Source organism: Venturia canescens, chromosome 7 (assembly GCF_019457755.1).
Source record: "Venturia canescens isolate UGA chromosome 7, ASM1945775v1, whole genome shotgun sequence".
Lineage (NCBI taxonomy): Eukaryota > Metazoa > Arthropoda > Insecta > Hymenoptera > Ichneumonidae > Venturia > Venturia canescens.
The window spans coordinates 1,846,731-1,861,187 of NC_057427.1; the positions used below are offsets into that span (position 1 = coordinate 1,846,731).

Here is a 14,457-nt window from a genome sequence, read left to right on the forward strand (position 1 = left end):
CGCAGGAATTTCATCATTTTTTATCGTCACGAAAGACATTTTGGGGCCTGACACGCGCTGTCGCTGCGATTGACACCGCGCGTGACAGGAGCAAGCCTGTCTATTTCGTACTCGTGCAATGAGAGAATTTCGGCGACATAGATAAAGAGGGGGGGGGGGGGGAGGGGGGCAAGAAGCGCGTATTATGTTTATGGCTTGTGCGGGGTTGATGGTTAAATAATAATTCGTGTTCCCGACGTCGGAGGCACACTTTAGCCTCCTCGGGAGAATCGATGGACAGCGAAGCCAATGTACCGGCGATATAACTATAAAATACGTGCCAGCTGAGCTCAAAGCTTCTCGCGGTAAAGCTCGACTGACACGCGGTTGGCATTGGCACTCAATATATTTCTTTTTTTTTCTTCTTTCCCACCGACTATTATGCATTATAGCATCTATTGCGTGTTTTGTAAGACACGAATCGATAAAATAAACTTTTATCCTCAAACGCTACTATCCACAGTTTCCAATAGATGGAAGTTTTATTAACATTCACCCGATTCATGCCTCTCCGAGTGTTTCTTCAGTCTCGGTTGAGTTATTTATCGCTCGATTATATTATATTTCTATTCGTAAAAAACTTTCCTCGCAAAATTCTTATTAGATTTATTTTATTATTATTTTTTATTTTTTTTATCGAGAGGAATACAAATGCTGATTGCCAGACATTATTGAATGGCGTGAAAATAAGCATTCGGCTCACCAGTTCTCAGAGGCGTCCTCGTCGAGGATGGTCCCGTCGGCCCGCTGATGCGGCAAGTTGGACGTTGTCCTTGGTCGATTGCGGACTCTCGGTGGACCGACGACCCCGGTGAGACCAGCACGAAAGGATGCCCTTGCCCTGTCGACTGCTCGAGTCAACGTCATTGAATTCCATTAGTAAAATGTTAGTATTTCGAATAAGCTAATTTTTGGCCTAACCACGTGTTTATATGCGGCTCTCACAAATCCCGGAGCAATTACAATTATGTTTGAGCTGCGTTAAAGGTTTCAAGGGAATCGAGAATAGGCTCGGCCCGATATTTGGCAGAGGTCACGAAATACTTTGGATTTTAAATTCTATCAGCGATAATAAATTGCTGCGCTGGCATCAAGGACTCTCGTTTAAACTATACGTACTTCGTCCCGCTCAAGAAATGTAAAAGGAGGGACAGCAGGGATGAAAAGTCGAAAGGAATGCATCATGCGAGATAAGAACGCGATAGAATTTTTGCAGCGTGCAGTGCGAGAAAGCGTTTGAAAAATTTGCGCGAACGCTGCGCGGCGGCGAGAGACTCGAGGCAGTTTAATTGGGTCGTTTGTATGGATTTGCTCGCGCGGATTCATTCACGCTGACAAACCGAAGCAACGCGAGAGACGAGGCTCGTTGCGGAAGGCATTTTTTGAATAATGCGTCGCCCACGCTTTACTGCACGGTGAATGAAAAAACTTGAACCGCCCTCCAATTTTGTGAGAGCCCACCGGATTCGTATAGATAATGAGAATGAAGAATCATGCTTTTTGAAAGTGCACCGCCTGAAAGGCGAGAGACTCGTATGAGCTGCTCCAACGCAAACAGAGATGTACGTATGGACAAGCAATGCGAGGAGGGAAAAAGACAACGCGAGAGGAAAGGGGCAGAGCGAACGAGAAAACGGGAATACAACGTTTATTACCGGGTCAGGGTTAACGGTTAGGCGCGCCCCGCCGCACCGCGCTACACCAGGCCAGCGCGCCCCGACGACGGCCCCCGTAACTAAAAATAGTACCGAATACTCCAGATACGAAGCGTTGATGCATGCACCTATCACGGACTACTCGCACGTTTGAGAAACATCGTGTATTACGCTCGTGGATTCGTCATTCATTACACACGAGCTCCGATGCGAAACCTGGACACGGTTTTTTCTGTAGACAGCTCGGCTGCTATTTTATGGATCGGTTTGCAGCCACAACGAATTTTAGTAACTCCACAAACTTCATCGAAATATTTTCATTTTTTTCACTCTACTCATTGAGCTAGGAACTCTGCTTAATTCCGGGTACGAAAAAACCGGATTTCGAAAATTTCTTCATTCTTTATTGACGATATGAAATCGGTAAGAATTCTGTGACGTTTATCGGGGAAGCGAAGAGGACTTTTTTCGCAATCATTTCGTTGCGCGAGGAGCAACGAAAAGCTGCGATTAGAATGAGGATTATGCGGATAAAATGCGGCAGCGTATTTCGCGGAACCCACCTGACATTGAACGTTTGATGAAATACGTTAAGGGTAAGAGTAATAAGTTTTGTAATATATAAAGGAGGAGGCTTTTCGTGCAACGTCGTTTCGATGCACCCGCTTATAAAGCAGAACAATAATAAACTCGCCCCATTGTAATTAATGAATGGATTAAACTTACAGCGTGTGACGAGTCTGTTGTTCGCTTGACTGGCAGGCGGCGGTACCGTTGGCGGTGAAGGCTGTGCGCTAAGGTCCTCGAAGTTAATAATCTGAAGGCAAATGTCGTCCGTCTCGCTTTTTATGAGCGCAATGACTTCGCTACAGAGGAACTTGGTGCCTGAAACAGTTGATTGATCGGTCGGTGAGTCGGTGACGAGAGATTATCAAGGTCGAACGAAAATTCGAGTTTCGGCCGATCGAGGGTTGAAGTTCACCTTGGAGGGACGATTTTACTGATTACGGCCAAGTCGGGCAGCATTTCCGCGGGGTTTTGTGTCGTGGGACAATGTTGCTCGGTGAAAGAATTTTTGGCTACAAACGCATATAAACAAAAAGTCTTTAACGAGCTCAGCCATTAGCTGTTCGTGCGTCGCGCTTCACCGGTCGAGGAGAAGAGCGCGACGAGAGCGAGAGGAGAGCACGCGGGGACGATGGAAAAGAATATTTTAAAAAACGGGCTAATTGTGGGCGCTTCGACATCTTTCACGGGTCAAGGTCACCCTCGGCCTCTCCTTTGACGGAGAATTGAAAAGCTTAGAAAAGACACGGCGGCTCGGAGCTCTTCTCGCTAGCCGCGAGAAAAGCAACTCGTAAAAATAACATCCCGAAGGCCGCGAAGCGATAAAAAAAAGAGCCCGGGCCTCAAAGCCGATCTCAAGTCCGATCTGCCTGCTGCCCCTGCCGTATCGCTGTGTGGAAAGAAAAACGTTGAAATGTCGAGCACCCTTGTCAACGACGCGTTGCAGGCCGGACGGACTTAATTATCCGGCTCTATTTCCGTGATACACCGGGGCATAGCAATTTCCGGGAAAGTGAAAGCAAAGGCTTGGTCAAAAGTTGAAGGGACGTGAATGGGATGCCGGATATTTGAGAGACTGTGCGAGTTAAACTACCTCAGGAAATATCTACTCTGTTGGACACGGCGATCGACAGTTTCGCCGGAACTTCCTCCTCCTCCCCCCGCTCCTTCTTATTCAACAGTATCGAATTTGTTCGGTACAAAGAGATAGGAAAAACCCGGCTAATGAAGTTACCAGAGATTCCTGGCGCTTGAAAGGCCAGAAATATCGAGCGAAGTTGACGCGCATTCGCAGCCACTCACCTCCGGTCAATAGAAATTTTCACATTTTTTAACGCTCGCTCGCTCGCTCGAACCGATTTCCCGATAATCCGGGGAGGAACGTGAGAAAAATATGAGAAAATCGATGGCGAAGTCTGGTGGTGATGATTCGCCGAAAAACACGCTCGAGCACACTCGCTTTGTGTCGTTCGAGTGCCGCTCTCCTCTCGTTATCTCTTTATTCTCTCGCGGAGGACTTTTCCACCTCTCGGTTCCCTCATCAACGCTGGCAAGTTTGCTGAGGTAGGTAATACAGGGGGCTTCTTCAAGCGCTGCGGAATGAGAAGGTGAGGTGCGCCGGGGCGTGCGGAAAAGCTCGGGAAGGTACGGCGGAGCAAGGGTGAACGTACCCTGGCTCTTGGGGGGTTGAATCCTCGTCGCAGCGAGGAAGAAAGAGTGTGAGATGGCAACACTTGGGTGACTGAAGTCTCGAGAAAACAGCGGAGAGAAGAATGGAGATGAGAAACGGGGGTGTGAGGGGCTGGAGGACGAGGAAGATGCCACGATGCTTTCATCGACCCAGCGACGAGTTCTTCAACCTGCGAAGCTTCTCCTAAGCCTGTCACACTCGAATTTAAAGGGACGGAACGAGGCTGCACATCGGATGGAAAACAATATGCAAAGACAAAAAGCTCCGGGCGCATATTTCAACGTCAATATAGCAACGGCGATGATCAACGGAATTTCGGACTCGGTTGATTCTGACCTACAAGAAACACACGCAGGATTAACGACGACTGTAATGATGTGCTGCTGCAGTCGGAGATATTGACGTCAGCGTTTTAATATCATGAATATTTAACGTCCCTCGAGATTTCTTGGAGCGGAAGTTCTCGAAGATTGGAAGCCACGTTGCAGGAAGAGATTTGAAAAAGCTTAGCAAATTCAGAGTTATCAATTCGAAATTGCAACTACATTTTTTCAACTCATCTTTTGGAGAACGAAATTACAAGCCGTTCATCGTCCCTGGCTAAAACACAATTTTATGCAAAAAGTTTTTTATGCAAAAAATCGCTTAGGAGCTTTGGAGAAAAAACGAAGGAGAATGGATAAAAAATAAGTATTGATAGAAACAAAATACCGAAATGGGGCCAAATGTGAGATTATGGAGATTATAGAGACTGCTCATTACCGCAATTTCGTTCAATCTTTAACGTAATATGTGTCTGTATTGCTAGTAAGACCTCGAATTTTTTCCCAAACCTTCATTATGTACTTCATTGTTATTGTCTGCTTTTTCGTAAACTTCGTAATAAACGTTCATTCGTTATATGTTTCTTCATATTTAAACACGTTTGTCTCAATAACCAATAAGACGAACCCTTTAAAAATTGAATATATATGCTTGTCGGTCGACTACTCATTAAAACTCTGAGTAAATTTCAAGACTTTCGTAAGAAAATCGTGCATGAACTACCTTGACAACTATTGTTTCTAAATAAAACGTGAAAATCTCCAATTAAGAGGAACAAAATCTCGGAAAGCCTTTTAAACGGAGATATAAAGTCACAGAAATATTGGGCGACCGGTTAATCAAATAACAGCTGTAAAACGGAGGAAAAAGGGGACGAAACAATAGCCACGATAAGATACAATCTCGCGTGTTAGTACTGTAATATAAGAGGAGACAACGAGGGAAGAGTGTGGAAAGAGAAAATGCGACAGCCTGGTTTGCTGCTGGCTCCTCTGGAGATGAGCTTTTCGTACATGAAAGATTTATCAGCGTGTGAGAGAAACTCATACAAGCTCGGCGAGGTAACCGCTGTACTTGCCGGATCGAGATTTTTCTCCGTTTTTACTTTATCCACACGAGCACACACAGCGTATAACTCGTGTTGCCACTGGTGGCTCTTGGCTCAATTCCAAGTGTACGAATTCGTGCGGACCTCCCCGGGTTGCCTCGCGAGCGCGCGCGCGCGCGCGCGCGTCTTTTTCTTACAGCAACCGTATAAATATATACATGTACAGGGTGTTCCACCGCGGATGATCAATACTGCGAAGTATTCAAAGCTCCCTTTTTGCTCGAGAAGTCTAACGTCAGTTTCCGGAGGCCTTTCTGCCCTCAACAATGAAGTTGGACGAATGAGCGGCTCGCCAGTTCGTCCGAGTGCGCTGTGATTAACGGCTCGAAGTAAAGATCGTTGTTAAAAAGAGCATAAAATTTCTCCACGTGGAAGGGAGCGTTGAGATTGCAGCATTGACCATTCGCACTCCGGGACGCGGTGGATGGCTCGACGCCGCAACAATCCGAGGCGCATTCGATCCCCGCATTTACCAGCATGAATCCCGCACACGCGAATCGAGAAAGCGCGCGGACTAGAGAAAGAGAGATGGAAGTTTCTAAATATAAATTTACTACACAGGGAAGGAGAGATGAGCGGGTGGCCTGCTCGTCGTCAGTTTGGAACGTCACGTGTGCGTGACGTTGCTGGGCCTGTGTGCGCGCTTGGCGTTGGTCCTTTGCGTCCTGTTTTAGGAAATGTGGGTGAGACCAATGGCGACCGGAGCCGCCGCGAATTCCTGCGCAAGCATTCGCCTCCAAAGACATGCGGCAAACACGAATTACTCGCGCGGAGTTTCGACATTGAAAAAGTGGATCATGCCTCGATACGAGAATAAGGGGGCCAAGTGCACATGGAATAAAAAGTTTGTTGGGCCTGCGAGATCTATCGAAGCGGAGATATTCGACGGGTCAAACGCGATGGAGAATGCAGCAGTCGTTAGTCGCAGGTTAATGGCTTGCTCAAAAAGAGCAACCGATTTGTCGATGACGCTTTTCCTCGGAGGATAGTGACGTCATCCCGAGTGCATTGCCCCAGTGACGTGGCGAGGTGTGCCGTGCCGGAGGAGCGATCGAGTGCACAACGAAAAAGAGAGAGAGAGCAGCGAGAACCAGTGCCTCAGAAATAGCAAGAGGGTCGCGAGTCTGCGAACGAGCCTCGAACCTCTTTCACTCTCCATCTCTCCTTCCCTCTTGCTCTTTGTTCCCCTTTTCCAAATGTCCCCTGTTCCGCGTATATACGTATACGAAGACTCGTAAATACATGCAGCTGTTGGCCATCGCGCAAGCTCGCTCCCTCCATGTCCTACGAGAGGCGGCGCATATAGGCCCTTGCATAAATGCATAAACGAGCGCGCACACACACACACACACAGTCGCACACCGGGGCAGGTTAAACTTCAAAGCTAACAGAGATCCGGATGCTCACTTGTTGGATCCACGTGTGACGAGCCTCGGGATCAGCCCCAATGTCAGTTGTTAGTTCGGCGAGGATTCGTTTGAAATGCTCCAACTGATTTGTGGGCCACGAAAATGATGGGACGATGATGACGCCTTTGCGACTGGGGGCAAAAAATCTTCAAACGTTGCTTACGTTCCAGCGAGCCCGATAACTCGCCTCAGAAGGCCCTCCCCGCGCGGAGCATTGTCACAACACGCTGCTCACGCAGCGATACAACAAAATTATTGCGTCACAAGATATTTCTACGAACTCGAATCGCGAGTGTGCAGGCCGCGAGCAGCTACGGAGAAAGCAAACGAAGGATGAAACGAGGCTGGGGGAAGAGAGAGAGAGAGAGGAAAAAAGTCGACGAAACTACCCACCATTCAGGATGCGATGAAGAACGCCGCGGTAGCCGAGATTTTTGAGTGGCGGAAAAGCAGCAGCTCTCGAAAAACACAATGTGCTCGGATGAATATCTGGCCCACCGCTCTTCGGATGCTCTTCAAATGCATACGATACTGATGGGGCTGAAGGAAGCGGCGAAGCGATTTCACAGTATAGCGAGGAATTCGACGAAAGGCTTCTCCACTGTCTCGCGTCCGCACGGCGAACTCGAATTCCCAATCTCTGCCGGACTTGCTCGGAGGCTTGCGCTTCCACTCGAGTTCTTTGACTAACTTTAAAGCACCGGCGGGACGCTACCGGATCCCTGGACAAGTGTATGGCTCCGATTGGCCGTGCGCCGGATCGCCGAGAAGAAAAGCGACCCGTTGGCACTCGTTTCAGGACTCTCCCGCGGATATTCCCTCAGGTACTGCGGCAACTTGCTCCATCGAAAGGTGCTACGAGCCTCGAGATCTTTCCTCCCCTTTTCTACTCCATTGATCCCTCAATTGCGTCTCTGGACACCGTCGTTTCGCAATCAGAGACGATTCGCGTTATTACCACTTGGAGGAGTTCTCAATCCCCCGGATTTATTGCCAAGAGTTTGGCTCTCGATATCGCGACGGTAAACTAACAATTGGGAAACTAGACTGCGAAAACACTCGGAGCCTCTGCTCTCCGACGAGCACGTCTCCGCAAGTGCAGCAAAGAAAAGAGAACGAGAGCTTACTCTCGAGTAAGCTGTGCCTGGCTCGCCCGAGCCCCTTCGTCGCGGTTAAGCTTTCAAAATTAGACCTTCGAATAGTACAAAGCCCTCACTCTTTTACGCGTCCCCTTCTCCTTCGCCTTGGCGCGATCATCGATCACTCGCGCTCATAGCCGCCAAAACGGTGCGAAGAATCGAAGACTCGAAGTAGGACGAACTTGTTCCATTCGCTTTCTCCTCCTCCTCCTCCTCCTCCTCCTAGCCTATCCCCTTTCAATCTATAGATCAACATTGATCGTCTCGTCTGGTTTTTCCTCCCTTTGTCACCGTCCGACAGCCGCGCTGGGTTCGTTGTCCTCTCGGGAGCTTTCACCCTGCCGTTCCGTGTTTTTCTCTCGCAATCGAGACGCGCCGTTTCATTCTTTCTGCCGCACAGACGATCGAGCGTCTAGCCTCTCGTTAAAAGAGGAATCCCGTCGGGCCTACCTGACGAGCTCTATTCTTAGCGCTTCCCCCCTCATATTCCAATGATCCGTCGCGAAGCTCGGTCAGAGGGTATGGACAGGCTAGACAGGAGGGACAAAACTCCGCGAAAATGAAAATTCGCGACAGAATTATCGGATCTCGTTGGAAGCTCCGCCCGCGCGATTCGATCCATTAGAGTGGATATTTAAACGCGTAACCCATCGAGCGATGGTGGCGGGCGCGCGAGAGATTCCGACTCGGTGATCCGAGAGGGCTTAAACGATTAAGTTAAATCCCTTAGCGCTCCGCGTTATATTGGAATGTCGCGTGATACGAAAATCCGGCGCAGTCGAGAAGTAGGTATAAATCGTGCCGCTGCACAGGTGGTTGGAAAGAAGGAAATAGCTCGGGCAAAAAAATCCTACGAGAGTCGTAATTCGGAAGTGCTGGAGTTGCCGAGCTTCGACATCATCGCAGTTCCATTGAGAGATGCAACGCTCACACATAATTCTCGGAAGGTTCGCCTGATGCTCACGCCGCATGCCTATATAGCCGGATGATAAATTATACAGCGCCGAGGGGGCGGCACGTCGGCACAACGCCGAGTTGCTCGCCTATCGATCTACCGTGTACAATGAAGAGCTGTTTAAGGTCAGCCGCATTATAGTTGTCCTCTTTTCTTCTACTGGCATAACCCAGTCCTCGTAACCCAGCGCTTACTTACCGACCAACTAAACTTTATAAGGAGAAGAAATATTTTTTCCTCATCCACGTGGCGAGAGACACACGTAGGCAGGAGCCAACCTCGCGGTATCAAACGGTGCGTGGACGTCACAGGTGCGACAGTGACTCATTGTGTCTCGGTGCGATTATATGCTGCGAAAAAAAGTACGCGAACAAGGTCGTTCCTCGGCGCACGAATGCCTCCTCGAAGGTCCGGGTTACTCGGTTCGGATCGAAACGCACCAATGAGGCGACCGCCATCGCTCATACCAGCCAATCAAAATTCGTACAAATATTTCTCACATTTCGCTTCCCTCGAACGCAACGCGAAGAACGTCGTTACCGTTTTTCCCTCACTCTCTCTCTCTCTCTCTCTCTCTCTCTCTGGGTCTCGCGAACTAGTTTAATTCGCATTATGCCAACAACAAAGAAGCAATTAAGCCATGGGCGGCTTCAGGAAATTAATTTACTCGTGAAATTGACGCGGGCACTGAAGCGTGAGCGGGGGTGTTAAAATTCTACTTATCACGGGGTTAATTAGCTCGGAAAATCGTTAAAATTTCAGCCCGTTTCTCGTTTAGGCCCAACGGGCATTCGGACCGTTAATTATTCCGATAAATAAGATAAATAAGCGACGTTACGATCGCTACGATCGACAAATCCATACCGTCTTTTCTGTAGTAGAGTATCTCAAAGTGCTTCTCGACCCCCGCGACGAGAGCGTCCCGCAGCGCTGCTATCGCATGAGGCGAGGTCATGGGCCCGTGGAGGAACTCGCAGACCGCGGGCCTCTGCATAACCTCCGCCCTCGAGTAGCCCGTCAATCGGCAGAATCCATCCGAGCAGTAGATTATGTGACATAGTCCCTGCTGAGCGTTCGCCACCAAAAAACTTCGATCTGTGAACAGAAACGGAAGATTCGACGGTCATTGCGCGAGCAGCTTTTTTCGAAGAACCCGCTCCCGGGTGATTCATGGGTTCTTTCCGGCGGCGAACCGGCACCGAAAACAAACACGTGTTTCCCCTAGGCCAGACACACATATTTAAACTGATGTAACATCGATTTACTATAGTTATGTACGATTGGAATCGTGAATCCCTGCACAGAAATACCAGACGTTCTGGATGCCTCAAACTTCTCATGGTCCCGGCATACTCGAGACGCTATTGAGTTTCCGAGAGTCCAAGAACGCTTGTTACGTATTTACGTTCGGCCAGTTTTACAGCTGGAATGAGCACGAAACTTTGGGCGCATGTGTATTATTTCAGGATTCTCCGTTACAATTGGACGGATCGTAGGGACATTTGTTTTCGGGCGTGCCGGTCAAAGGGCGATGGGAATTTCCGGATGCTATGCGGCGTGTCAGGGAAAAGGAGGGAGCGGAGCGTCTTCCTCAGCTGGACGGGGCGGCCGATTTTTCGCGGTGTCTGAGATCGAGAGGACTCTAAATATCGTTTGAAGCAATGAAAGTGATTTCGTTCTTGTTTAAAGTAAGCGGGCCGATAACCTCAGGGTTAGGATGGAATATCTTTAGTTGTGTCTTTCGAGAATCAATTCTGCTTGTCGTCGCGTATGTATATATATTCAGCTAGAAATAGTCGCGGGATCTCTTTCTGCGGTACATAAAAGCGGAGCGCTTGCCAACCGTGTCACTTAGCCGGAGCAAGCTCACGTTTACAACTCCTTCGGCCTCTTTATCTCTCGCTTTCGGAGCCTCTCTCTCGTGATTGAAGATGTACTTTGTTGCCAGTCCCCGCGCTCGTTTTCTGGCTCCTCGCACTTTTGAGGACTCCGCGGCGCGAGCTCCATTCACCGCGCACCCCCCATTCGTGTATAAAAGCATTGAAAAACTTTTGGAAAGTTTACCGCCGGCCGGACATCCGCAGTGGAACAACTTTGCTGTATCAACTTCCGCAGAAAAGCATTCGCGATAAAAAAATTGGCTCGCGTCGATGATGCCTAGTCAAGGAATACGAAAATCCCTCCTCGGGACGGGGAGCAATGACGGCTTGGAAAGAGCGCTCGCGTCATTGGCGCCTCGATTATGAGACGTTTTTCTTCGCGCTTACGTAAATAGCCCAATTTCTTTTTCGCTTGCTCTCGCATCGCGCGAGATCTGCGCGCGAGAATTTTATTCCCTCGTAACTTCCCGAGCAACGTAAATATTTTGCATCTACGTTTCAAGCGAAAGCATCCATCATTAATGGATAAAAAGGAGGCAAAAAGGACGTATAAACATCGTAAATTTGTAGATTTATGCTCCCACGACATTGGAAATCCACGGAGGATGAAAGTCAGGCCGAGGGCCGAGGGGAGGAACCGATAAGCGATCGTCGAGGAACTCCAGCCTCGTAAATAACCTTTAACTTTCCGTGTTTCAATGCGACACTTTTATTTCGTTACTTCAGTCGGAATAAAATTCGCACCTTTTGTCACGCGGCTCAAGCACGTGTCGCCGTTTCATCGAGGGTAATTGACGGTTCGCTCGAAAAAGTTCCTTTCCTTTTTGCCAGCAGAACCCTCCCCTCGAACTTCTTTGTCGGCCTTTGCCTCGGGCTCAGCTATTTATCCGAGTATCACACTCGTTTTCATAGCGCGCGAATTGCTTTTTTCTCGTGCGATAAAATATTGATCCCGGGCCCAATGATCCATCGGGGAAGAAGAACCACAGAGTCGGTGGATCATTTCGCGCGATAAAACAATTTGGGTACATTATTCGTCGAGCGAAAATAAATGGCGTCGTTCGTTCCTCGTCGTCGTTGAGTTTTCCTGGAGCAGGCGACCTTGCTTTCGGCAGACTTCCAACCTCGCGCCTAAGACGAATTGACCATTCGTCGCCGCTGCTCTCGCACCCCGGCCTTTTATAAATGTTGCACTTCGCGCCTCTTCCTCTCTCTCCCCCCCCCCCCCCTTTTTCTTCGCCTCTCGAAAACACCCACGCCTTCGAAATCTCGAATATTCTATATTTTAACATCTCAACGTGTCTATAGCTGTACATCGAATGTGGAAAACTCTAAACTTCAAACTTTTAATATTCAGCGAGCGAAGATGCGCACCGAAACCATTTCCCAAGGGGCTGCATTCTGTCCCCCCATTCTCGACTCCCACAAAGGCCTCGAATTCACTTACGAACGGAGCTAATCACGGGGCACTTTCCGAATAACGATGCGGAGAAGAAAAACATTCTTTTCGCAATGAACCGCTTCGATTGGTCAATGCTGACGATATCCCTCGGAGGAGACCGAAATTCCTCACTAATTCACTCATTGTGAACAAAAAAGTTGATCAAAATACCAATCCCAAGTTCCAGTTTACACATATCCTAAGACAAAATATACTGAAAAAAAAAAAACTTTGTTGATTCAATAGTAATTGATGTTATTGGAGGAGTTTTCTTTATTTAAGGCGAACCCGAATATTCTACAAGTGATCGATTTTAAGTAACAGTAAAGTAAAGGTGCATGCGAATAGATTGGCGAAATTTCAGGTCAGGTTATCGAACATTTAATGGAGAATGAAAACTTGAAAAATCGTAAAATTTATACGGGAGCTTATGAAGATTAGACAGAAAACTCCGTAGACAGAAAAAAATGTGAGGAATCCATAGCGACGATAAAAATGAAGGGTTGTCAAGTGTTTCTCGACTTCTCAGAGGTTCGCGTCACCAAAAAATATACGCTCGTGCAAAAGGAATACCTTAACTGCAATGTGTTCGGAATCCACATAGTTTGGTCTAAAACTATTTTATTCGTTTAATCGTGTTTAACCTCGTGATGATCATATATTTCATTGGCACCCCCCGTAATGCCACATTTCGTAGTTCCAATGACCTTTTTTTCTCAGTGCGGATCTTGAGGAAAAATCTCTGGAACAAAATACCTTCGGAACGAATCTCCCGAGGGTCGAAATCCGAAGTGCTCAGGAAAGGAGAAAGCGAGTTAAAAAGTCCTGGAGAAATGTCATATCCCGAGTCAAAAATATTCCAACAAATTGATGCCGTTGATTTGAAAATGTTCGACGAATATGACAACTTTTGGATTTGATCGTTCGTCGTCTCGTGCGTCTTCCCCCAAGCCCTTGATCGCAACGTCGACGGGTAAGGTGTCCTTAAAAGTTCGCCATTGTTTAACTCCCCAAGCAAATGAAGTTGCCTTCAGGCCTGGAGCCCTGCCGTGTCGCCTGCCCACAGCGCTAACTCGAATTCGTAGCTGTTCGACATTTCTCCAAGACTCGCGTAGATATCCCCGCTCCCTGAGCCGATAACACGCTTCGAAAGTTTGTACGATATTAGGTCCAGAGTAGAGGCTCGGGGAGGGGGCATACCCGAGCGTCGGGAATGTCGAGGGCTGCTACGAGTTCGAATTAAGGGCTGTGGGCAGACACGAAAGAAGACTCGCTATGCGGAGAGTTGAGCAATTCGATATGGTGAACTTCCCAGGGCAGTTGGTCCGTGTCGCCCTGACCCATGGGTGCGTCGTAATGTTGGAAAATGTCCCATATTTGATGACGTGTTCCCGAGGACTTGAGAGAATCCCATGGCTAATGGGATTAGAGGAAAACATGAGCGTCCCTCGAGGGAACATACTACTTAACGTAATGAAAAAAAAACCTGACGCGAGGAGAAAAAGGACTGCGAAGAAAGTGCACGACGCGACGACTCGAAAAAACCAGTTTTTTTTTCACTAAACCGAAACAATTTACCGGGGGTGAATTTGGCTTTTTTCGAGATAAGAGCATATCCGCAACGTTCCGGGATATCTTCACGGACGAGTGAACGGCTACGACGTTAAGGTTGATGGGCGAGGAGATTCGAACAGCCGGAGAGCTCGTGGGGGTTGATCGAGGCGAAAAATGGCAGAGGACAGAAGGGTAAAAAAGGCGAGTGGAATTTTAAATATCGTCCTGGACGAGTGCCAGAATTGGTGAGCCAGCAAACATTAGAGGCTGTTGGAGGGTGGAGATAGATAGGGCTCCCTCCATTTTTTTATCTCCCTTTTTCTTCCCATATCTCGGGGTCTCTCTGTCAGGCATGAATTTGCAGAATACAGAGCAGGCGCGAGGAAAAAGGTTTAAATTTATCTCGGCCCATTTGCAGATCCGCTGTTTTCAACAGTTATTGGCAAAACGGCAGAAACTGGACGCGTTTACACCGGAGTTTCTGACCGTTTCCGCGGGGAGCTCTTCTCGAAACAGTGGGGAAAAAACGTCCGAATCTCATCCGGCCATTTGCTCCGCCGGGGCGAAGAAAATATGCGACGATATCGAGTCACCGCAGAAAACGGCCAACCAACGGCCAACCGCTGAACCGGAGCTTCAGCTGCCAGGACAACTGTGTCAGTAATGGATCTCCCGCGAGGCTTCATTTTCAAACTT

General features: G+C 48.3%; 1 protein-coding gene across 15 annotated transcripts in view; it reads right to left on the reverse strand.

The window, feature by feature from the left end:
- The window catches only part of sei (seizure), a 63,793-nt gene that overhangs the window by 41,229 nt on the left and 8,107 nt on the right, over nucleotides 1-14,457 (reverse strand). For all 15 annotated transcript variants that reach the window (XM_043422814.1, XM_043422809.1, XM_043422813.1 and 12 more), the window contains exons 2-4: nucleotides 9,751-9,981; nucleotides 2,421-2,579; nucleotides 743-887 (exon numbers count right to left, since the gene is read on the reverse strand). In XM_043422814.1, the coding sequence (XP_043278749.1) occupies nucleotides 743-887; nucleotides 2,421-2,579; nucleotides 9,751-9,981 (535 nt within the window). The remainder of the gene's footprint in view (nucleotides 1-742; nucleotides 888-2,420; nucleotides 2,580-9,750; nucleotides 9,982-14,457) is intronic.